At 38.4% G+C, this 23,897-nt stretch overlaps 1 protein-coding gene across 1 annotated transcript in view; it reads left to right on the forward strand.

Moving 5' to 3' along the window:
• Positions 1-11,544: 11,544 nt before the first annotated feature.
• The window catches only part of sptbn4a (spectrin, beta, non-erythrocytic 4a), a 47,333-nt gene continuing 34,980 nt past the window's right edge, over positions 11,545-23,897 (forward strand). Inside the window, exon 1 of the mRNA XM_084730588.1 lies at positions 11,545-11,859. Within this exon, the coding sequence (XP_084586714.1) occupies positions 11,737-11,859 (123 nt within the window). The 5' untranslated portion in view covers positions 11,545-11,736. The remainder of the gene's footprint in view (positions 11,860-23,897) is intronic.

A 23,897-nucleotide genomic window follows, 5' to 3' on the forward strand; every position in this document is an offset into this window, starting at 1 on the left:
TTGTGCTTCAGTATGTCACAGTACATGTTGGCATTCATGGTTCCCTCAATGAACTGTAGCTCCCCAGTGCCGGCAGCACTCATGCAGCCCCAGACCATGACACTCCCACCACCATGCTTGACTGTAGGCAAGACACACTTGTCTTTGTACTCCTCACCTGGTTGCCACCACAGACGCTTGACACCATCTGAACCAAATAAGTTTATCTTGGTCTCATCAGACCACAGGAAATGGTTCCAGCAAACCATGTCCTTAGTCTGCTTGTCTTTAGCAAACTGTTTGCGGGCTTTCATGTGCATCATCTTTAGAAGAGGCTTCCTTCTGGGACAACAGCCATGCAGACCAATATGATGCAGTGTGCGGTGTATAGTCTGAGCACTGACAGGCTGACCCCCCACCCCTTCAACCTCTGCAGCAATGCTAGCAGCACTCATACATCTATTTTCCAAAGACAACCTCTGGATATGACGCTGAGCACGTGCACTCATCTTCTTTGATCAACCATGGTTAGACCTGTCCTGTTAAACTGCTGTATGGTCTTGTCCACCATGCTGCAGCTTAGTTTCAGAGTGTTACCAATCTTCTTACAGCCTTAGCCATCTTTATGTAGAGGCAATTCTTTTTTCAGATCCTCAGAGAGTTCTTTGCCATGAGGTGCCACGTTGAACTTCCAGTGACCAATATGAGAGAGTGTGAGAGCGATAACACTTAATTTAACACACCTGCTCCCCATTCACACCTGAGACCTTGTAACACTAACGAGTCACATGACACCAGGGAGGGAAAATGGCTAATGGGGCCCAATTTGGACATTTTCACCTAGGAGTGTACTCACTTTTGTTGCCAGCGGTTTAGACATTAATGGCTGTGTGTTGAGTTATTTTGAGGGGACAGTAAATTTATACTGTTATACAAGCTGTATACTGACTACTTTACATTGTATCAAAGTGTCATTTCTTCAGTGTTGTCCCATGAAAAGATATAATTAAATATTTGCAGAAATGTGAGGGGTATACTCACTTTTGTGAGATACTGTATATGAGGAGGTAGAGGAGAGAATGCTGATCGAGCTGCAGCTCCACCTGAAACCAGGTAAAGGTAAAAATAAGGCTGAGCCATAGCAGAAAGAGAGGGAGAGTGCGTGTGACTACGGACAGATGTGTCCAAAACTTTTTATCATAAATCATAATATTAATGTACACTTCCATGATTTTTTACTCCAAGTCCAATTTGTGTACTTTTAAATACTTAATTACTTCATGTCGATTGATCACAACTGCAAGGGAGGAGAGATGAGTACTGATTGATATAAAAACTTTATTGATGATGAATCCTGGTGTTACTGTACAATTCTGTGGTTTGAACACTACAGATTAAATTTTCTGTCTCTCTGTAGACCAAACTGACAGACGCTCGTCTCCTCCACAAAACATTTGTCACTGTGCTGCATTATTGTAAGTCATGATGAAGAGTCCAGACTTTGTCTGTCCCTCTTCATCTCCTCGGTGTGTGTTGGTGTGCACTTAACTGTCTACTTTTGTCTAAAACATCCTCACTGATGTAAACTGTCAGAGTGACACTGATGTAAATGATCCTGCTGCCTTAATACAAAAACGTGAATATCGCACACCGTTTCATCATTATATAGACTGAGCTGAAGAAAGGTGAGGATTTTTCTCCTCAGAGGACAATATTTTATTAAAGATATGAATTATTATTAACAATAATAATACTTAATAAGTAAAGACATGCATATAAATAGCAATCTTTTCTTAAACTACTGCTGGTTCTGTGGTGTTTGAATTTTAAATTTGAAGCCTGCAGTTCCATAGAAGCTTCATTTGACTTTTCTCTTGAAGCTTTTAATGCATTTTGGCCTTCATATTAAATTGAGCAGGTCAATATGCTCTTCTGTGCCTGATGGACTGATGGATTTGTCATGTTAGTACTTGAGCATATTTTTTGTATGCCAAATGCAGTGCCTTTGAGGTTTTCTGGACAATAGTTGTCATTATTTTTTGTTAATGTATTTTATTTAATAAACTTATATGTGAATTACATTGTAAACACTGGAAAAATATCTCTTTTAGGTACATTTTGCACAAATAAAAAATGTGTGACTAATTTTCGATTAATTGTGATTAGCTACAGGCAGTCATGCAATTAATCATGATTAAATATTTTAATCGATTGACAGCACTAGTAGACACCCATTGAACAGTGGTTATTATCACACATCACTCTCATTCATATGGGCTGGTAGGGGCCACACATATTAGACCACTGATATTAAGCAGTGATCTAAACTAAATAGACTTATTAGGGTGATAAAATACTGGCCCATATGTATGGGACTGATGTGTGATGATAATGCCTTGTCAGTGGCTTGATACCAGTCAAACTGGGTACAGTACAGGATGTGGTCATTAAAAAATAAGTTTGAAAGAGATCTCAGATTTCATTCATGAATTGTGCGCATATCTGTAGTCTGCATACTGCCACACCTCCATTTCTTTATATAAGGAAACATGTTTGCTTAGAAAAGTGCCATGGAGAAAGTTGTGAAGTTGTTGTAACATCACATTCAGACAAGATCAGTTGTCGATGCAGTGTGCAGGGTTTTATGTCTGTGTTTAGATCAAAACCACCATGAAACAGTTGGGAAATAACATCTTTTTTCTCTGATTCACCAGCTTTGTACCACCCCACCTCTCTCCATTCAGTCTGAACCTCAGACGCACAGCTGTGCTGCCTGTGTCTTAAGAGGAAGCCAGAAATCGCAGGACTCATAAAAATAATTCCTTCTCAGAGGACAACATATGATTCTCACATATATGACCAAAGCAATCTCTGTAGTAGTATAAGGTGGCAAACAAACAAACAAAAGTTCTATATTTTCATGTTTGTTAAGCATTATCATGATTATTATCATTGCCATTGTGTATTGACCCAGTTGTGTTGTATGTTTTTCTGCCCAGCAGTTAACAGTCTGAGATAGCTTTGAATTTAACCCATGTTTTTGTTGGCATATGACATTAGGATATACTTAGAGTGGCATTTCTATAGTCTGATTGAAGAGATAATTTAGTCAAGGTTTTTGGTTAGAAAGATTCATAGAACCTTGTGGTGTACAGGGTTGGAGGGTTACTTTAAAAACGTATTCTGATACAGTTACTACTTACCTGTTGCAAAATGTAGTCAATAGTCCAAGTATCACAGTATTAAACTAATGTAATTTGATTGCTTTAGGTTCCTTTTGGATTGCCTGAAATAAAATAAGGTGAAATTGTTCAGCCTAATATAGTGTTTTTAAGGATGTTTATTTTCATCATCGATTAATCAGTCAATTATATTCTCTATTAGTCAATTAGTTTTTGGTCCATGAAATGTCAGAAAATTGTGAAAATTTTTGAACAAAGCTCAAGATGATGTCCTCAAATGTCTTGTTTTGTTTATAACTCAAAAATATTCAGTTTAGTCAGAGATTCATAAAGAAACCAAAAAATATTTGCACGTAAAATGAGAAATTTTTCAATTAAAAAATGACTCAAAACAATTTATCGATTAATTATCACAGTCTGAAACAAGTAGCTGTTTTATGTTGGTTGTTAGGTTTATTAATTTGTCCAGCTGTTCCTTCCTTTGTTGTGCACGATTGATTGATTGATTGATTGATTGACTTAAGGACAAAATATGCCAAAATTTCCACCCAGTGAAACATTTTTTCACTAGAGGTCATGATAATGAATTGGCAGCAGTGTGTGTACTGTGCATGGTCTTTATTTGAAATTGTATCCTGCTAATAATCCCCATTTTGATATAAATTGAAAAACCCTGTCCTAGTTTGTGGCCAGCTGGTGTCAAGAAAAGCCTCAGTCTCCCCTGTAGGTGGTGTGAGTGGGCTGCATTTGCCTTCTGTTAAAGAGATACAACAGATTGTGGATTCTTTACCTGCATAAAGCTGGATTTCACAAGTGCACTCGAGCTGTTCCTTTACATGAAGGAGGTGCTTATGTGGGTCACTGTAATCTTACAGAACATATATATATATAACATACATGTACATTTCTGGATTGACATATTTTACATGTTATTGATAGATTTAAGTATGAGGAATCATTTATATCTTAGAATAAATGTGCTGGCAGATCCAGAGCCTTATGAGGTGAAATGTGTACTGTGGAGCATGAGAGTGTAATGGGAATAGGTATTCTAGTGCTTGTCCTTGCTACTGTAACTCCCTTAGCCCTGTTAATTAACTGCCATGATCAATTTCCTGATGCGTACATGGAACTGAATTGCAACAAAAAATAGAAAAATGTAGAAGAAGGGATCAAATGAAAAATATGCAACTTCAAGCAACAATCACACTACCACCTGTGCAAAGCCAAGATTAGCTATTATTCTAGATGTTGTTTAATTTGTGTTGTGTTTGTGCCCTGGTATTCTGACAGTATGCACTACTGAGCGGTTAATAAAATATTTCAAAATGCTCTCCATGTTCTTACATTATATGTGGAGTGAGTAGTTTTGGCTGGGTGTTTGATAACACGTTTCTGTGGTGTGACAAATTCAGAACACACATTTATTGTTGCTTTACAGTACCTTTAATAGTGTTATTGGACTGTGAGGGAGTACATGGATGAGTCTGTGTGTCACTCTGGCTTTTTGTCCTTCTAACAGTTCAGTCAGCAGCTACTTGCCAGAATCTCATTACATTTTTTATGTGGTCTGGACCCACCTGGTGTCAGTGTCAAATCAGTCCAACGCTTTGACAGTGACAAGTTGACTCCATCTTCATCTGTGCTCCCAGTAGGACAAACTGTTCTAATTTTAATTACCCTGTCTTTTTGCTTATTGTGCATCAGTATTTTTGTTTGTTGTGTCCTGTTGTGAAGTGTAATGGAAATTGCAGTCTCTACAGGCTGCTAGTGGGAATTATACTTTTAGGGTTGTTATAACGATCACTGTTAGGAAGTTACAAATGCTATAGAAATAAAATAGCTAATTTTAGGACCATACTTTGAGGACATTTGACAGAGAAAAAGAGATGACCAAGACTGAGCAACACAGACACACACAATTCCCTAAGATGCAGCCAAAGAAGTAGTGGTGAAGCTGCTTGACTTTGTATTTCTAAACCAAGGAATATGCAATAAATGCTTTTCATAAAGTTATTGTAATTTCTGTCAGCCACACTGCCAGCCTGGCATTGGGATATTGTGTCTTAGCCTGACATTTACATGTAACATGACACACCAGGGCCCCAATCTTCAAAGCTGACTTAACTAATTCAGGCTTTCATGCTGTTATCGGGCTAAAATCCTTTTTATTCTCATTCAGCTAATTTGTTTCTTGAATGCAGATTAAGGAGTGATTTGTTAATCCTGGAACGTGAATTATACAGTTAATAATTTGATAAATTTTGTGTTAACAATGTCAAATGCACCAATTAATCGGCAATGCTCGGTTTTCACGTGACAGGCCCACGTGCATGGCTGTGACAGGCCCAGACCGGTGACTGGCTGGTCAGTGTCACAAATCTGATTCTGTGCCCATCATTGTCACACACGTGTTCTGCACGATAGTGACGGTATGCAGTTGTTTTGCCTCCTTTTGTTGTTGCACTTCATACATATTACTGTGGATTATTGTACATCTGATCTTTGTAACCAAACCAATCCCACACTACTTTTTAGAACTAACTCCTCCACTGTAATACTGCTATTATCAGGATATGAATTCATAATAATGTCATATTGACATTATCGTGATATGTTTTTCCATCTTGAAAAAAAAATATAATATTTTGTGAACAATGCAATATGGAACACCCATGTTGGCTCCACTGGTCTTCTAAAAGCCAGTTGTTAAGTTTATGTGTTTTCGCTGACAGTGTCTCAAACTTCATTTGACTTGTCTCTTTTTTTTAAAGTACAAACTTATTTTGTTTTATGTAAGACTTCATTATCATTGAAAATTAAATTGTGATAATTTCACCAGCAAATCATAATGATTTCTCAATAACCTGCATGTTGTCATCTAAAATCACAATTGTATCAACATTCTTTTAATAATAAATCTAGAGACAGTGAGACCTTTGTATCTGAAAATTACTTCATGTATAGGGGTTCAGCCTGTAACGTTTTATCCTGATCCAGCTCAATAAGCAGCACTATTAATTTTGTCAACAAAAATTTTGACAATACGTATTCGTTGACATCCTTTTATTTCATGACTAAAAAATATTGACAACAAAAGTTCACTCAAAATCTTTGTCATTATGCCCTGACGAATAAAGATGAGATGAAATAGTTGGCTCTGTGTGGGCGGACAACCTAATTAGATCACAGTAATCAGCACCTCAAAGTACTTAAATCTAGCAGATGTTTGCCTCATCTTCACCAGTGGCCTGTTAGGTGGGAAGAAAAGAAAAGAAAGAGGAGAGATGACCTTCATGTGGACACTTTTCTACTTTTCTGTCTAAACCAAAAGTCAGGCTGAGTGTGACATTCCCAATTAAGATGAGCACCTGGATTAAAGATGTGCAGAAAAAAAAGAGAAAAAAAAACAAATAAGACACCTGAAAACACACCATCCCACAGAGTCAAAAGTAAAGTCAAGTTCATGGATTCAGGGCGCATAGCTGTGCTCCAGTAACATACTGTTAAATTTAAATTGAATTTAAAGTTAGCAGAGCTCACAGTAAAACATCTGCTCCTACTAAAAGATCATTTATGATCTCTTATGACTCATAAACAGACACTAATTCATTCAGTGAACATTTAACATAGTTCAATATTAGTTTTTACCTTCATGTAGAGTGAATAAACGTGATGCTTCCCAGATAATGTTCGTTTGCCTTAATGATGCAGTTTTTACACATTTTTACTGCTGATTTATTAAAACAGAGTTCAACTGAGTGAAACGTAATGCTGAATTTAGCAGAGGTCTTAAGTAAGAGATTAAAAAAATGTCTGTGTTACCAGGTAATTAACATCAGTTGTTCATGCTAGATGTCTCAAACTCCGATACACAGTACCCATATTTGTCTACTACAAAGAAAACTCTGAGTTTGATTGTTAAACCTACCCTACTACTGGGGTGGGTTGCAACACTAGCTGAGGTTGTAACATGTAACATTGAGATGTAATTTGCTGATTAAACATCCACACTATCCAATTTATGAAAGAACTTTATTGAATAATAAAAATAAACCGTCTTGAAAAAAGTAAACAATTTAAAGTGACCAAAAAAGATTACAACTAAAACATGACTTTACTTTGACTAAAGCATTGACCAAAATGATGACTAAAATTGAGTTTCACTACCTAAATCTTGACTGAAACAAAACAAAAACAAAAGACTAAAATGTGACCAAACTAAGACTGAAACAAAAATTACAAATTCTTGCCAAAATTAACACTGATAAGCAAGCAATAAGCCTGTTGTTTTTCAGGTTTAGGCCTAAGAACTTGCTTCTGTTCCCGATTAAGTCTGCTTGGAGGAACCAAGAAACATGTTAAATCATCAACATTTTAATCAGGATAACTCGTTTATCCATGCACAAAGAACTGGGCCCTGTTTACCCATATCATAAGAGTATCCATGTTTCTGATCATCTTTGTGCAGTTGTGTCTTGATTCCTGAATATCTCACTAAGCCTAATAGCTGTAAAGACTAAATTACCTCAACCGAACAGTTTGGCTTCTGTCTGTCTGAGCTCTACATTAGTACATCTACTACATTTACCACTGTGCTAGATTTAGTTCCTCCACCTTAATATAAAACAAGAGCGACAATGCAATTTATGATCTGCATTAATGAAGCCAGACTCATTTCAACATGTTAATGATAATTTACTGTCATATTTTTTGATTTATTGATTCACTACTATGTAGCTTGAGTGGATGATGCACCAGAGAACATGACAGATTAAGACTGATTAGGAACCTGAATAAGGTTTTTACAGGCCACAGTATCACAGATGCCAGCTAGCATATCCAGGTTTCTGAAACCACCCCAGTATGGTGTTTACAGGCACAACATGAAACCAGGATGCAGGATAAAAACACCCAATCATATGTCTGTCAACAACTGTGATTCAAACTGAAATGTGTCAGCAACTGCTGGATTGGATGGATCACTTTGTATTCGTGGCTCCCAGAGAATTAATTGTACTGATACTAGTGATCCTCTGACTTTTTTTTTGCTAGAGCCCCTGTGAGGTTAATCTAAGTGGTCTTGAGTGAACTGTCTTCACAACTGTCGAGGTCCCTTGAAGTGTGTAGGATTAGTGGCCTTTAGCAGTAAGCTTGCAGATTGCAGACACCTCGTCTCACCATCAACTTACACATATATATGTATGTATATATATATATATATATATATATATATATATATATATATATATATATATATATATACATATATATTCTGACACAGCCTACATTCATCCTTATTTTCATTTCCACATCAAAATACTGCAATACTGTGCTGCTTTTCAGAGCTGTCATCTGTCCCACTTTGCTGATAATAACATCCAGACCATCGGGGCATTCACTCTGGGCGAAAGGCGTTGCCGTCTGCTGGGGCTGCAGCCCCAACTAGGGGCGGGCAGCTGCATAGCATCTTAGAGACAACAGTTAACTGGCATTGTACATGAAAAAAATATTGATGAATAGTTAAACAGACTAGTATTTCTGGTGTCGACTAGCGAGGGTGATGACATTTAATCATATAGTAATGCACTAATCGCGTGCATCCCTAGTAGACGCATAGAGGTGCAACATGGTGGCCTCCATGGAAAAGGATCCACGTCCTCTATAGATATAAACAGCTCATTCTGAGGTGCCAACATATTAATTTGTCCAATATTTTGATTTGACTAAATACCTGCAAAGCTAATAATATTCTCATCAGCCTCACCTTTAAGTGTTTAGTGCTCAATAGCAAATGTTAGCATGCTAATCTTCCAAACCAGGCTTCCCAAAGAGGGTGTGTGCATCTTTGGGGTGCACCAGCTGCCTTAAATTGGTGTGTGAGAGAAAAAATGTAATGGCAGTGTAATGGTGTAATTTTGATGATTTTGTTATTATTAGTATTAGCTTACGGGGCCTACTCACACGTCTCTCTGTCTTCAATAAGTGGAAGAGCCTGCTGCTTCTGTTTCTGAGCCTATGCATAATATGTCATTCTCTTCTTTACATGGCCGATCATGTGTAACGTTTTTGCAATTTAATAGAGATTGTTGCAAAATCTTTAATAGTGTCTGAATGTGCCACCTTCACCATGGCGTGAAGATCTGGGTCAGTGAGGGTGCATCAACCTGGTCAGGATGCAGAGGGGGACTAAGATGGACAACACTGTTATTATGGCAAGTATTAGCATGTTAGCATTATGTGCTACAGCCTCACAGAGCTCACTGTCTTTCTCCCTTGTGTGCTGTCCCTGGATTGCATCCAGACCATGTAAATTTAATAATGTGAGCCTGGACACTGTAGTATCTGATTCTGAAGACTTGATAAATCTTTTCTATGCAATGAATGCAATAAAAATCTATAGCAGAATGTTTTAAAATTTTAAAACACAGAATCTAAACCTGCATTCACTCTCTAATTGATTGACAGCCCTTGAATACACTAAGCAATCTAAATTATTAATGTTATATAATGCTGTTAATGTTAACATCAGTAACGTTTGTAAAAACAGGGGTAGTGCAGGACTGTATTTTCAATTATAATGGGTTGAGAGAAAAAATCAGGTCAAATAGGGTCTGATGAGATGTCTCCTGCTGTGATTGGATGATAAAATTCACATTTAAAAATGGTGTGTAGTGTAATGTTATATTTACATACTGTACAATATAATTTTAGAGATTTTAGTTATAAACACAGATGTCGGATTTGTTGGTTCAAGAGACATGCAGACAGTCTATTAAATTTTGAGCTAAACCCAAAAATAAAAATAAAACACAAAACCAGCTTGAACAACAAAATTTGGTGTTTTAGGGTAGTGCTCCACTTCAGCCTCTGCTCATGAAACTTTAATCACCTCTGGATGCTATGATGATTCAATTTGATAAAAATTGGTATTTTAAAAAAACAGTATATAAATAAAAAATGTTTTCAATGCTGCAGCACAAACGCAGATTAAAAATTAGAACCAGACTCAGAACTAATTTTTTGATAACATAAAATTGTCTTGCTTATCTATAATTCAGATCTCAGGGAACAGTATTAGCCAAAGTACACCGTTAAACGTGTGCACCCTCCTGTACCCAAATGACACATTTGCAGCAGGAGAATCACATGCAGGTCCCCTTAAAGAGGGAGAGAGTGAACAGTGATCCGAATCAGTCAGCTGCACTGTGGACCATGTGTGCATGCGTCCTCCTTCCCTCTCATTCAGCTGTTTTAAAACGACACCTCCCCCCCCCCCCCCTTCCCAAATCCTGCTCCCGCTCCGAGTGCAGTCATTTCTAGTGCAGAGAAATGTCCCTGGTGACACTGAGGGATGACGCAGGCTCTCTCTTCCTTTCTCTGTTTCACTACCCCCCCACCAACACCATCTTTTCCCTCTTTTGACTTGCTCTCCCCGTCTTTTTTTGCTCTGGCGCTCCCCCTTTCTCCATTTCCTCTCCCTGTCTCCCCCCTCCTCTCCTCTTTGCTGCCTCCCCCCCTCCCCTCCTTCTTGCTCTCTCGCTCTCCATCTCTCTCTCTCTCTCTCTCTCTCTCTCTCTCTCTCTCTCTCTCTCTCTCTCTCTCTTCCTCTCTCTCTCTCTGCTCCGGCACTGCAGTGCTGATTGTGATTGCACACACACTCACATACACACACACACACACACTCACGCAAGCACACGCACACACACAGGAGCGTAGCTGAGAGGCAAGGACTGCAGCAGCATGCACCAACCGCGGCTGAGCTGTTCGGGGACACGAGGAAGGGGAACTGAGGAGAGAAAATAGTGTGCTATCTCACACCAGCCTGCGTGTGCATCTTTGCAGCGGTGGGAACGATGCATTTCAAGAGCGGATAGCTCATGTTCTCCGGCCTCCTCTGCACTGCCTCTGCATCCCATTCACCCTGCTCCTCCCACTCCAACTCTTCCTCCTCCTCCTGTCTACAGCATCATTAGACAGGACTACAGATTGACCGGGACTGGCGAGTGGTGGATGGTCAGGTTTGCCCCGGCTGAAAGATTCTTCCGAGGCTATGCTACATCTACACCTGCACTGAGGGCTGGATTGTAATCGACATTCGGAGGTAGAAGATAACCCACAACCTGCAAGGGATCTTGGATGTGTGTGTCAGTCTTTACCAGTGTTGTCATTGGCGCATTTCCTCTATTTCGCTGGTTGTTTTTGCCTTCTCTGAGACTGGCTAGCAGGCACTGCAGCATCAGGACCGCAAGACCCATGAAGCGGTAGGGCATGAGGACCCAGGGGCGACCCAAAGGAAGGGCTTGAGTGCTTCCATTGCTACCACCACTGCTGCTGAGGTGCTTATCTTGATTTTTTTTTCTCCAGAAAAGGGTGTCTGGTGGGGGTTGGGGTGGGTGGTGACAGCACAGGTACCCAGGCCCCTGCAGAGCAGAGCGGGTGGCTCTTGCGTCGAGGCAGGCAGGACGTCCTGTGGGAAAGGGAGGAAGAAGGGCTGGCTCGAGCGTTGGGCTCCTGATGGTGGCTATTTTTGTCTCCCCTAGCTGAGTGATTGGGACAGCGGGTGGAAGAGAAGATGCTTATGGCCCGAGACACGGCGCGGGATGAGGCTCAAAAGCTACACAGGAAGTGGCTGAAGCACCAGGCCTTTATGGCGGAGCTGGCCCGCAATAAAGAATGGCTGGCCAAGATAGAACAGGTGAGTGGAGGTGACCAGGGCATGATGATAGAGGGATGGGGAGGTCAGATAGGCAGAGCAGGTGAGTCGGGGGGAGGGTGCCAGGCCAAAGGGAGCACATGACTGAGAAACAGTGTTGATGGTGGGTGTGGTGGCAGTAATACTGAATAGGTGAAAGTGTGAGAGATGTCATCACTCAGGTTTCATTTCATCACTTGGCCTGGGGACATCCTGAATTACATTCTCAAGGTTATATTGCTGTGGTGTCTGTGTTGTTGTCAGATTCACAGGTGGTATGATCCCTGTGGCTCTTTGGTCATTTTACACAGAGGTTAGACCATCTGAATATCACTGCTCAGTTATGGAGGTTACAGTGAATCATATAGAGGACACGCAGCAGTGAAGGCCAAACATGCAGACAATGCATATTCTTTTCATTTTCGTCTGTTTACAAATGGCATCTGTTAGGAACACACAGCTGATATTAAATCAGTTCACATCATGGAAATGTTCCCAGGTTCACTTTTTCACCCTGCATTCCCATCATGCTTTGCTACCCCAACAGTGCAACATCCCATTCACACACAGAATGTTCTCCATGCCCTCTGCCTCAGTGAAGCTCAGGTGGACTCTTGAGATGCAAATTAGTCAGTGAGACTCAATTTCTGCTAATGGCACGTTGCATTTGGCCGGTTTAAGTCAAAAATATGTAGCGAAAAATGTGATTTTCAGCTCAGTCACATGTCCGGCTGCTGCTGACAAGGTTGTGTAGAGAATACGACATATATGTAGCGCTTAGCAAAGTGAAGTTTGCTTAGAAATGTGCATTGTGTAAAATGTGTAGTTATCAGTTTTGTTCAGCGCAGTGTAACTTCCGTTGATACTTCAGCACGTATGCTTTTAAACCAGGGCTGGGCAATATGGTCAAAAAATAAATAGCACAATATTGTTGACCAAATACCTCAACATTAATATTTATCTATATTACAACAATTTGTAGAGGTGACTGTTGGTGCCTTCAGAACAGTGACAGTGACATTTTTGATAAACAGTCCATAGTAATGTGGAAGTTCAGAAAATTACACCACTTTACTGCCTTTGCAACTAGAAAAAGACAACACTTATGACATGTCACTATATAGTGATAACCAAAATCTAAGACGATATCTATATATATCATCAATATGTTACCCAGCTCTCCTTTAAACTATTGACACAGAATTGCTGGCTTTAGGTATGCACTGCCAATGTGTAATGATGTATAATAACTGATTCAGATTGATGAGATCTCGGGTGAACAAGTGATGTGGTTAAACCAGGAAGTGCTCTTTTGCATTGCATGCCCCAAGCATCATATGCACATTAGCAAAATGTCAGAGACAAACCATTTTTACAGCCGGAATCCTTTAATTCTTCCATTTTTGCTAATATTTTAATCATTATTTCCTCATCAGGAAATGAAGGCAGGTTAATGAGCAGATTACTAATTTCCTCTCATGCTTTTCAGTGGCCAAACGCTGCACCAGGGCAAAACCTATCTGTGCAAAGTGTGTTCTGTTGGCAGCGTTTTTGATTATTTGTTACTTGGCTTTCTCAGTTCAGTATAAAAGAAAATGAGTGGCTCCTATCAGTCCATACCTGTACCAAGGGCCTGTGATAAAAGGTGCAACAAAAACACATTACAAGCAGCTCCTAAACACACATTAAAAAAAGAAAAGCTGAATAATGTAGTCATAGTGTTGGTGAGGTTTATCAGATTTTGACCTTGCTAAAATGTATTTACATCTCTGATAATATCCTGAGAGGTTTTGTTGACATTTCCAAGTGTTTCAATTATTAATTTTCTATTGAATACATTAAGAAATTCATTAGACTGTATAGATTTTTACACATTATTTTTTGTAGTATATACAGTATTATTAAATATTCATAGGATAGCAGTGTAACTAATTATAACTATGGTCCTTGAAGACAAACCCCACTACTGTATATTACCTAATGAGGAAATCCTCATTAGCCATCCTGGTTGTCCATGTGTGAAATGTATTTTAGGGTTTATCATGCTTTAGTCTAGACCCTCCTATTAAGCCAGCAGACACCTCAACTTAGTTCAGTCACGATGCAAAAGAGGTAAAAGATGATTTCTGCAAGCCAATCACTGCATGCATAGGTAGATAGGTTAATGCTTTAATTTTATTTTGCTATGGACAGTTTTTTATAAGTTTCCACTGTACCCGTGCTGCCTTATTCATGTGTGTCCTCAACAGTGTTACATCCTATGGCTTAGTAGTGCAGGATATTATGTTTATTTGAATAGTGCCAGTTCAACAGTACGCTACAGTCTTTTTTATTCATTGTGGGAAAACCTGAGATGTTTGGGTTTTTTTTTTACAACATCAGAAGTACAGAGACAAAGCTATTAGTGAAATGTAACATAGCTCAAATGGAACTGTAAAAGATTTAATGTGTTCAAACAGATACAGGTTTGGAGTCTGTTATGAGTGCACTGTGGTACTCATTGTGGCATTAATGTTTCATTTATTTGAAATAATGCCAATGTGTTTAAGTGTGTATTGTAAGTTCAAAATATAGGTTATAAAACACTGGATGACAGACAGATCCCATCCAAAAAAAAAATAATAATCTAGTTTTACACTTCACACAATTTTCTGTTTTGGTTTCTATAATGTCATGTGTCACTTTTTTCAGTTCATGGATTATTCAGTTGATTTTCATTTGATTTTGATAATCAGTTAATCATTTTGGTCTTAGACATTTTTCAAGCAAAACACACAACAATTTCCTGGTCCCAGCTTTCCAAATCTGAGGATTTCTTTATTTTATATCATTGTTAACTGAATATCTCTTGGCATATGACTGTCGATCAGAATAAAAAACAAGCAATTTGATGTTGAGCGGTTGAGATGAAATGCAAGCCTTCTAGATCACATTCATCACAGCCATATTATGTCAAAATCAAATAATGTTTTCTTCCTCTAAAACAAAATATGATGTGCATATGTAGGCTTGACCCAACCAGTTTCAACCAAAAAGATCATGACATCCATCAATCTATCTTTAACTTTTAGTGTCACAGAGCTAAAATCCACTAGCTAGCACCACTTTGCTACGTCAGGTTGTGATTCGCCCACTTTTCAACATTCAAACCAAATTCCTCCCGATGTTATGTCCTACCTGCCTGTACTGCTTTATTCAGAAATGCGTCACGATACAGAGGCAAATTACTCCTGAAATGTTGTTTCATCTGGACTTCAAAGAATTTTAGAATTTGGGAAAAATTAAATGGGAGAGTAATAATATTAGCAAAAAAGGATACAGCCAAATGAAGAAATCAGATGCTGGAACAGTGACATTATCTAAAATCCTTTCTACATCTTGAACATTTCTTTATTGAATTAAACTAACTTGGGCTGGGAAATATATCAATATAATATCAATATCATGATATGAGACTAGATATCTTAGATTTTGGATATCATTATTTCATGATATGCCTTAAATGTTGTCTTTGCTGGGTTTAAATGCTGCAGTACAGTAAAGTGATATATTTGTCTGAACTCACCTGTGTGTTCTAGCAGTTCTATTATTTACTTTTACCCACTTAATCAGTATATCCACTTTACTGACGATTGTTTATCAAAAATCTCAGTGTTAATATTTTGTGAACTCACCAATCCTTCAATCCAATATTGGCAGAAATTGACAGAAATATTGATATAAAGGTATTTGATAAAACATGTTGTGATACTTGATGTTGATATTGATATTGTTCAGGTCTAAAATGAAGGTTCTTTTTCAGTATTTTGTCTTTATGGAATAGTTTACAGTAGAGATACAGACACAAAGCACTGGGAAAGGGGGAAGATACAACAGGCAACAAAGGTCCAGATCGATTGAACCATTGACAGCACAGTTATATGGTATACATCTTCGACCACCATGACACCGTCTAACCCATAACCAGTTGCCTTAATATATGTGCCCTATAAATTTTTAATATTTTATGTTTCCAGAATTGAAAAGAATACAGTTAATGTTCTGCCTGTCACATGACGCTACTCAGAGAGATATGGAGAGGTCCCCTGCCTGAAATGACATCTCAGCTTGAAATGAAAACGGACTGAAACAGGATACTGCTTTACTTCTGAATCATCAGCGCATTTGTGTAACCTTTCATGCCAAATACCAGATAAATCAACTGAAAGGATTGACACTGAGTGCAGAAGATGGCTGCTCCTTAGGGGTTGTCTCTCCTGTGCTGACTGGCTTGTTCCCTAAAGTTAATGTGTACGTAGCCCCGTACAGACGGTTACAGGAGACCCTCGTGTCTCCATAGCCCTGCTAACATCACTTAATCTACCCCCATCACTCTGTCTGTCGTTACCTGAGAGACAGGGAGAAAAGATGACGCCGCGTCCTGCCATGATCGGAGAACTCTGCGTCCTTTTGGAAGGGTTCCCGCCTCGGCCCCTCACCTCTGTTCTCTCTCAGTACTTACTCAGCACATGAAGCAGGCGCACAGCTCCAGGCCGCCTCCTGCATGTGGAGGATCTGTGGGTGCTTCTCTGTTACAGCGAGAGGACTCACAGCTGACCTTGTGCCAAGCCTTAACTTGGGCTCAGGGGTCAGTGCTTGTAAACACAGGCAAACCATGGGCTTGTCCTGCTGGAGCACATACAGTAGATCAGTGACAGACTAATGAATACACACATCTTACATATTTAAATATAGCCACGTCTATGTCACAAGGGGCAGAGTTTTTACAGGTGCTGGAAATCCTTGAAAATGCTTGAATTTTAATGGAGTGTTTTCAAGGTTTGAAAAATGCTTGGATTTCAGTTTGAAATTGCTTGAAATTGTAAATGCATTACTTTCACAATAGCTGAAAACAGAAATTTTGGACTTTGTTTTTTGGACATCTATTTTTCCATTTTTCCTGTAACAATTATTTTAGTAGTTGTTTGGTTTATTAAATCTTAGAAAATGGTGAAAAATGTTGATCAGTATTTCCCAAAGTCCAAGATTATGTCCTCAAATGTCTTGTTTTGTCCTCAACTCAAATATATTCAGTTTACTGTCAGTGAGGAGTAAAGGAACCAAAACATATTCACATTTAAGAAGCTGAAATCAGAGAATTTGACTTGACCTGATGCCAAGTCTACTTTACAGACAGATGTCACATTTTGAAACATGACACTTTGACTTTATTTAATTCGTATCATTTACAACAGCTGTAAGGCTGGAGATATACTTGCTGTTTAACCATGCGTTTATGTTCGTGTATGTGTAGCATTAATTTCTGAGGACACGCACAACCATCGCTCCAAATGGACGCAGGATACGCGAGGCAGCCATGAAGCGTAGGGATGCGTAGGGGTGCGTATGTGAACGCATAGTTAAAAGCAAATATATTTCCGTCTTAAGGTGCTGGAAAAGCTACAAAATGCACCTTGAAAATGCTTGAAAAGTGCTCAGAAAAGTGAAAAGTGACCTCAGAAAAGGTGTAGGAACCCTTTCTCTGTCTTTGTATATGATTGGTAGAATGTGAGCAAATTAAATTAGATTATTCAGTGTATTTATCAGTGTTCAGCTGGCAATATTTTTTAATGTGTCATTGTCAATAAAATCCATGAAGAAATAACAAAACCCAATAGACTAAAACTAAGAATGTATTAGCCCATCTCTCACTGGGCCTTTTTCACTGAAGACAGTGTCACAGAAGGAAAAGCACAGGTGTAAAATGAATGATGGCTGAAGGGCATAGGTTTCTTTTCAACATTTGTCAGGGACACATATTAAGCAGGGGGTCCTTTCTCTTGAAATTTAGAACGTCAAACACTTAATTTCCTGCATTCTGGTTCTGGATTTTTTATGCATCAATTTGTGCCTCTTTTCATCATCAATTTATGGTGAAAATGTCTGCTGCTAGTTTAGTTAGCTAGCAAGATTTAATTAGCCTGTGGGCAGACAACATTGCTTAAACATTAGTTAGCAAACTAGAAAACAACACTTGTAAAGTTAAACTCAAAAAACATTAACAAGTTGCCCATTATCAACTGACACCTTACTTGATTTTGAGCGGTTTTGAGAAAAAATGTCCTAATATCGGACCTCGTTCTCCTTTTCCCTTGTGGCTACTCCATGGTCATCAACTGTACATATTTATTTTTTCTTCTTGCTGTTTTATGGCAGATTGTAACCATTGTTTTTGAGGTTGCATAATGCCACCTAGTGATGTCACAAATGTCGATATATTGATAAATATCGATACTGAATATTTGAAATGCTTATTTTTTACAGTATCAATACTCCAATTCCAGCTGCACTGCTGTCCAACAGTGAGTTGACACACAAACCGCTGCAGTGCCGCCATAGTCCCGCCTCCTCTCACTAGCTCACAGTGCTGTCTTCTTGTCACTCATCTTATTTGCTTTGGTTGACTATCCCTTGTAATCAGTGTTGCCAGACTGGTTTGTCATTTATCAGCCCAAGAAATGCTCAAAATTTACCCACATTGATTTAAAAAAAATGGCCAAATAATTTTTATAATACACAATACAAATGAACTAATAAACAATAGCAATATCATTTTGGTTCATACCAATTTTTCAATCTGACATAATACTAAAACAACAGTTGAAGTATTCACAATTGGGCTAGAATGCAAGTAGGAGGCTACAACGCAACTATAAAACTTTTATATTTCTGCCTTCTGCCTTAAAAATAAAAATAAATAAATAGACAGCACAGATAACATTTAATAATAGGTTTTATCTAACTTGGTCAACTGCAGCAAGTCTTGACAGTGTACACGCAGTCCCATGCTGTCAAACAGCCAAATAAATAACGACATTGTGGTATTGCAAGAGGTTTCTGTTCTAGTGAATATACAGATTTGATAGCCGCAGATATCCTCTCAACAGAAAATATACGATTTATGTTATATCAGAGTTGTACTGAGTGACTAGATGTATTTGCATGACTAAGAAATTGAATGTACTGTACTGTAATTCTCAGTGTATTTAAAAACCAGCCCAAATTTTGTCCACCCACCCAACCCCATTGCACAGTGCAACTCGAAACAGTCCATTCTGGCAACACTGCTTGTCATGTTATAGCCTTGTTATATTCATCTTTTTAATTTAAAAAAAAAAACTTTTATGCCATCAATATTGCCTCAGTTTTTCCCCGTAGTGTCAAATATCAATATTTTTCAAAGTATTGTATCAAAATTAGAAATTCCACTATTGTGACAACACTACTTCCACCACCTACTTTACCGGAGGCATCGCAGCGTCTATGAGTCACATTAGCGGTTGGTCAAAATAAAAGTCCTCTTCTACCTGCCTACTTTCTGCTACTTAATGCCACTTTCATTTTTAGTCAGAGGGCAAATGCTCTGCATGTCATCCCATCTCCCCAAATTTACCTCTATGGCTGAAATGGACTTAGTTGATATTAAACATGCTGGCTCACTGTCATACTGTCATGACTTACGTGGACACAAAGCCATCGTAAGCAACACCTGTGTTTTTCCTTCTCTCACGAGTAAACATGTCTGCTGCGAAGGAGGCCTGTACTTTCTAACTTTGCAATCCTGTCTGTCAAGCCCATCTTTAAATTGGGTCGCAAATATACAGTGCAGTGTCATTTTTCATACTATTTTTCAGCAGTAGATTACATGTGGTGCTCTTGTGTTCAGTAGAACAGTGGCATTGCCATGATCACATTAAATCTGATTCAGTGCAGTCATGTGGCACGGTCATGTGTTTTTAATAGCTTCTGGACAATGATGGAGCTCAAACTAAATCTTGTGTTCAAGCTACAGTAAATCTTGCATCCAGCCCTCTCTGTTTTTTTCATCTTTAATAACTCAGACTTAAAGGACCATTGTGTAATATTTAGTGTCATGTAGCAGTGCGCTTACACATTGCAAACACCTCTCCTCACTCATATCTTCCAGGCATGCAGGAGATCCTATGGTGTCTGTGAAACTCATGAAAAACGTGAAAGGCTTTTTCTAAAGCCAATGTGTGGTTTGTCTGCTCAGGCTGCATACTGCAATAATTTTGAAAGTATTGCGATTGTGATATGAGTCAGGATTTTAGACGGAATAGTAATCCATTTTATTTTATTTCATTTTCACAGATAAAATTATAACAATGTTGCTGGGATCTATTCCAAACAAGCTTGTCCCGTTACATCTGGACATTATAATTTGTAGCACCACAATATTCCCTTTATAATGGTATATTGTGACACATTTTACTGTTATCAAAAAAATGCAGCTCCTGTGATTTGGATATTGCATTTAGCAATATTCCAGTTTTGATACTATATTGATTACTTGTTCAGCCCTCATATGGGGTTAAGGAAAAGACAATTTCCCACTGTTTGGTTAAAGTTCCTCAAGACAAATGATGCAGGATTTCCTGAAAAAAAAACAAGAAAACAAAAAACTGTCCATACAAAAATAAAATAATCACTATCTCCTCTCAGTCACTACCCACAACCCACCAGAAGAAGGTGGCCATGCCTGCACTACTGAGACCAAACCCTGCGCTTGTACCTTCTTATTTCCTCATTATTTTGCTGTGCTCAGGATGCTTTACCAACCCAACACATTCTATCTTTCAGATAAATCCTACTTATTATACAGTTAACTAACTGTGGCACAGAAAAATAAGCTGTTACATGTCAGAATTTACTACTTGATAGGATTAATTTGGTCTTTTCATGAGATTTATTGATAATAGAAACAATATCACCAGTCCTATTATTTTTTTAGTATTATTAGTTTTATACTATGCATTATTCAGTTTGGATAGAAATGCTAAATTATTTTAATGTTGCATCCTGTTATTTATTTGCCATGAACACATGAAGTAGCAGTGCTGGTGCATGATTGCTAAAGGCCATGCTAGCTTCCTGAACATGTGATCTAAGAAGAAGCATATACCTGACAATACCTCCCACTCTGTCATTTCGTCCTGTAAGGATAGGTAATCAGCTAACAAGAAGAATGTGGTATCTTGTTTAGACATCTGTATGAGTACCACATGCTCTGACATTCAAGATCATCATGAAATTAGCATAATTAATTAGGTCACATCTACTCGAAGATTTTGTAATGCTGCTGGCCAACGTTGACAAGATTGATATTTTGGGCTTATAAAGTATTAATATATCTTAACCTTCTTATTAGCTTGTAGTGGCCATGTGGCTGTTATTTGTAGACTTGCACCAATTAGTCGGCAATGCTCGGAATCGGGCCGGTTTTCATGTGACTGGCCCTGACCGGTGACCGGCTGGTCAGTGTCACAAATCTGATTCTGTGCTGGTCATTGTCACACACGTGTTCTGCACGATGGTCACATCATGCGCGCAGCAGACAAACTGACCATGACATCACCACAGCGCTGATAACAGCTACACACTCAGACGTCAGCGACAGATTCCAAGAACAGGATAAAGAGAAGACAGACTATAACGAGACAGCGCAGAACAGCCGTAACTTTGTAGCTCTTCAGGCTAATGTTAGCCAGCAGCAGACTGCTGTTCGCAGAGGGACAGTTAAAATCTCACCTCCTGTTCTGGCTGAAGAATAAACAACCTGTGTTGATGTGTCTCCTCAAACATTTTCTCATCCAGACTTGTTTAACTTCTGTGTCTGTTTTTCTCACGGCAAAGTTTTACTGCAGCAAACTGTTGCACCGCGTCCGTCTCCGGTTTGTTTACTTCTGCTTCCACGGGAGATCACGTGAAATCGCATCCCGCGAAATCACGTTTACCCAATTCATAATCTTAATATAAAACTATAATAAGGCCTCCTGGTTGTAACCTGGAGGACTTTGGAGAAGATTTAAATAGTATTTAATGAATATTTATTAGTCAGTGTCTTATTATGAACATCCAATTTAATTTTTTACAAGAAAAGTTGCAAAAAAAAAAAGAGAGACTGAAAATTGGAATCGGCCAAAATCGGAATCAGTAGGTCAGACCCTTCAAAAAAATTGGAAATTGTAATCGGCTAAGAAAATTGAAATCGGTGCATCTCCAGTTATTGGTGAGATTTTAGTGTCCTGGATGGTGTAACAAAATAATGACCTGGTAGAACAGTTTCTAAAATTGCTTAGTTATCTTTGTAACTTGTGTAATGATGGAGTGACATTATGTCATCTCTGTGTGTGTGTGTGTGTGTGTGTGTGTGTGTGTGTGTGTGTGTGTGTGTGGGTGTGTGTGTGTGTGTGTGTGTGTGTGTGTGTGTGGCTCTGAGAGCTTAAACAGAGCTCTTTTAAAACACTTTCATTTTCTCTTTTTAATTTTTTCTTAAAAATAAACTGCAGAGTCAGGAAAACTCTCCATCTGTTTTATAAGAATGTGTGCAGATCACTGGTTTGTTCTGACCAACATGGAAAATATGTTGAATCAGGGTTGATTGGGTTGAAATTGGATGTGGTTAGCAGCAGCATCTAAGTAGTCATCTCTCTTGTTTTGTATTTTTTTTAAAAAGGAGTGATATGAATATATTTATTGTACTAAGTCATAAAAAGATTGTGATATGTCATCAGAGAAACATGGCAAGTTGTAGTATTATTGTAGTACTGTTGTCTCTGAAATTTCCATTTGGCCAGAATGTGTGATATTATGATATGATGAGAATGATGGATGAAACCTGGTAAATGAAGTGAAATAATGGACAATAATTCATTACTGAAAATGTTCTAAAGACTGTAATAGCAACAACTGCACTTGTTTTTAATTAGGGTATTCTATTGCATGCAGCAAGTTATAGTGGAGAAATCTTGTCATCTTCATTTGTTCTTCATGTAACCATATTTTTAGGGCTTTTTTTAAATTGATGACTCCAGTCCTGCTCTATTATGTTAAACACTTGATGTTGCATTTAGATTTAAGACATTACTTTCATAATCTAGCATTCCTATGTATTATTTACTATATATTATTAGTAATTTTAATTTCAATCTCTTGATACTGTTGAAATGTCTTGTATCTCCAAAAACACACATTTACATCAATTAACACATACAACATCCGTCAGTGACTTTCTCTGACTTAGTTCTGTCTTAGTAACTTTATAATAAAAAGTGAACCAGCAGAAAAAATAAGCAAGCATGTCTCACCTCTTTAATGCAGTATGGATTAAAGGGAAGATTCAGGACTTTTCATGTGGATGTCCAGTCAACTGAGGCAATAAATTCTCAGCGTGTGTTATATGTGGGACTGAGAAAACTGAGTTCTCCTACTGCAACGCCTGTCGTTCCTCCTGCATCCAGGGATGTCATGGGGATGTAGTTGGTGTTCATGAAGAACTACAGACTGTTTCAGCCTGGATTTCATTAGGGTCCTGAGGTTTTGTTACAGTATTAAAACAACTGCTTTAAATTTCTTTCTTCGTGGCAGTGGTTCTTCCAGAAAGAACATGCTTCTAGCATTCCACCCATGTGTTAATGGTCAGTAAATGGTTTAAAGCTCAGATAAAACGTCATTTCATATCTAGCTTCCATATCATGATGTATTTCCAAGTGAAACAGGACAGAAAAGCTGGACATCGGGACTTTAATTTTAACATTGAAAAGTGGGTCTCATAATCCGACGTACCATGCTGTTCAGCCTTGACGTGAAGCTTTTTCAGTCAAGTGTTTTACAACATTTGAAGGCAATGTAGGCGTATTAAAAAACCTATATAAATCATTACATTACACTCACATACATTTAATTTTGTATGGTTTAAACTGCAGAACTTTTACTTGTATTGGAATATTTTTGCTGAGGTTGGCATTAGTTCTCTCATTTCAGTAATGTACTGTACCTAAATACTTCCTCCTCTGGTTAGCACACCAACAGCCTAACTGTGATGGTGTGTTACCGACTGAGCCTTCCCCTTTAAGAAAGGTGGGCTTGGATTAGCCTGTGTCTAGTCTAGTGGGTTTGTTGCCACTTTTTCTCAGTGTGTGAGGGGTTGTTATGTTACTTTAATCAACCATAAAGTGTGTAGATCAGCTCAGGTTGCAGTA

This window comes from Lutjanus erythropterus, chromosome 11 (genome assembly GCF_056507025.1).
Source record: "Lutjanus erythropterus isolate fLutEry1 chromosome 11, fLutEry1.hap2, whole genome shotgun sequence".
Lineage (NCBI taxonomy): Eukaryota > Metazoa > Chordata > Actinopteri > Lutjaniformes > Lutjanidae > Lutjanus > Lutjanus erythropterus.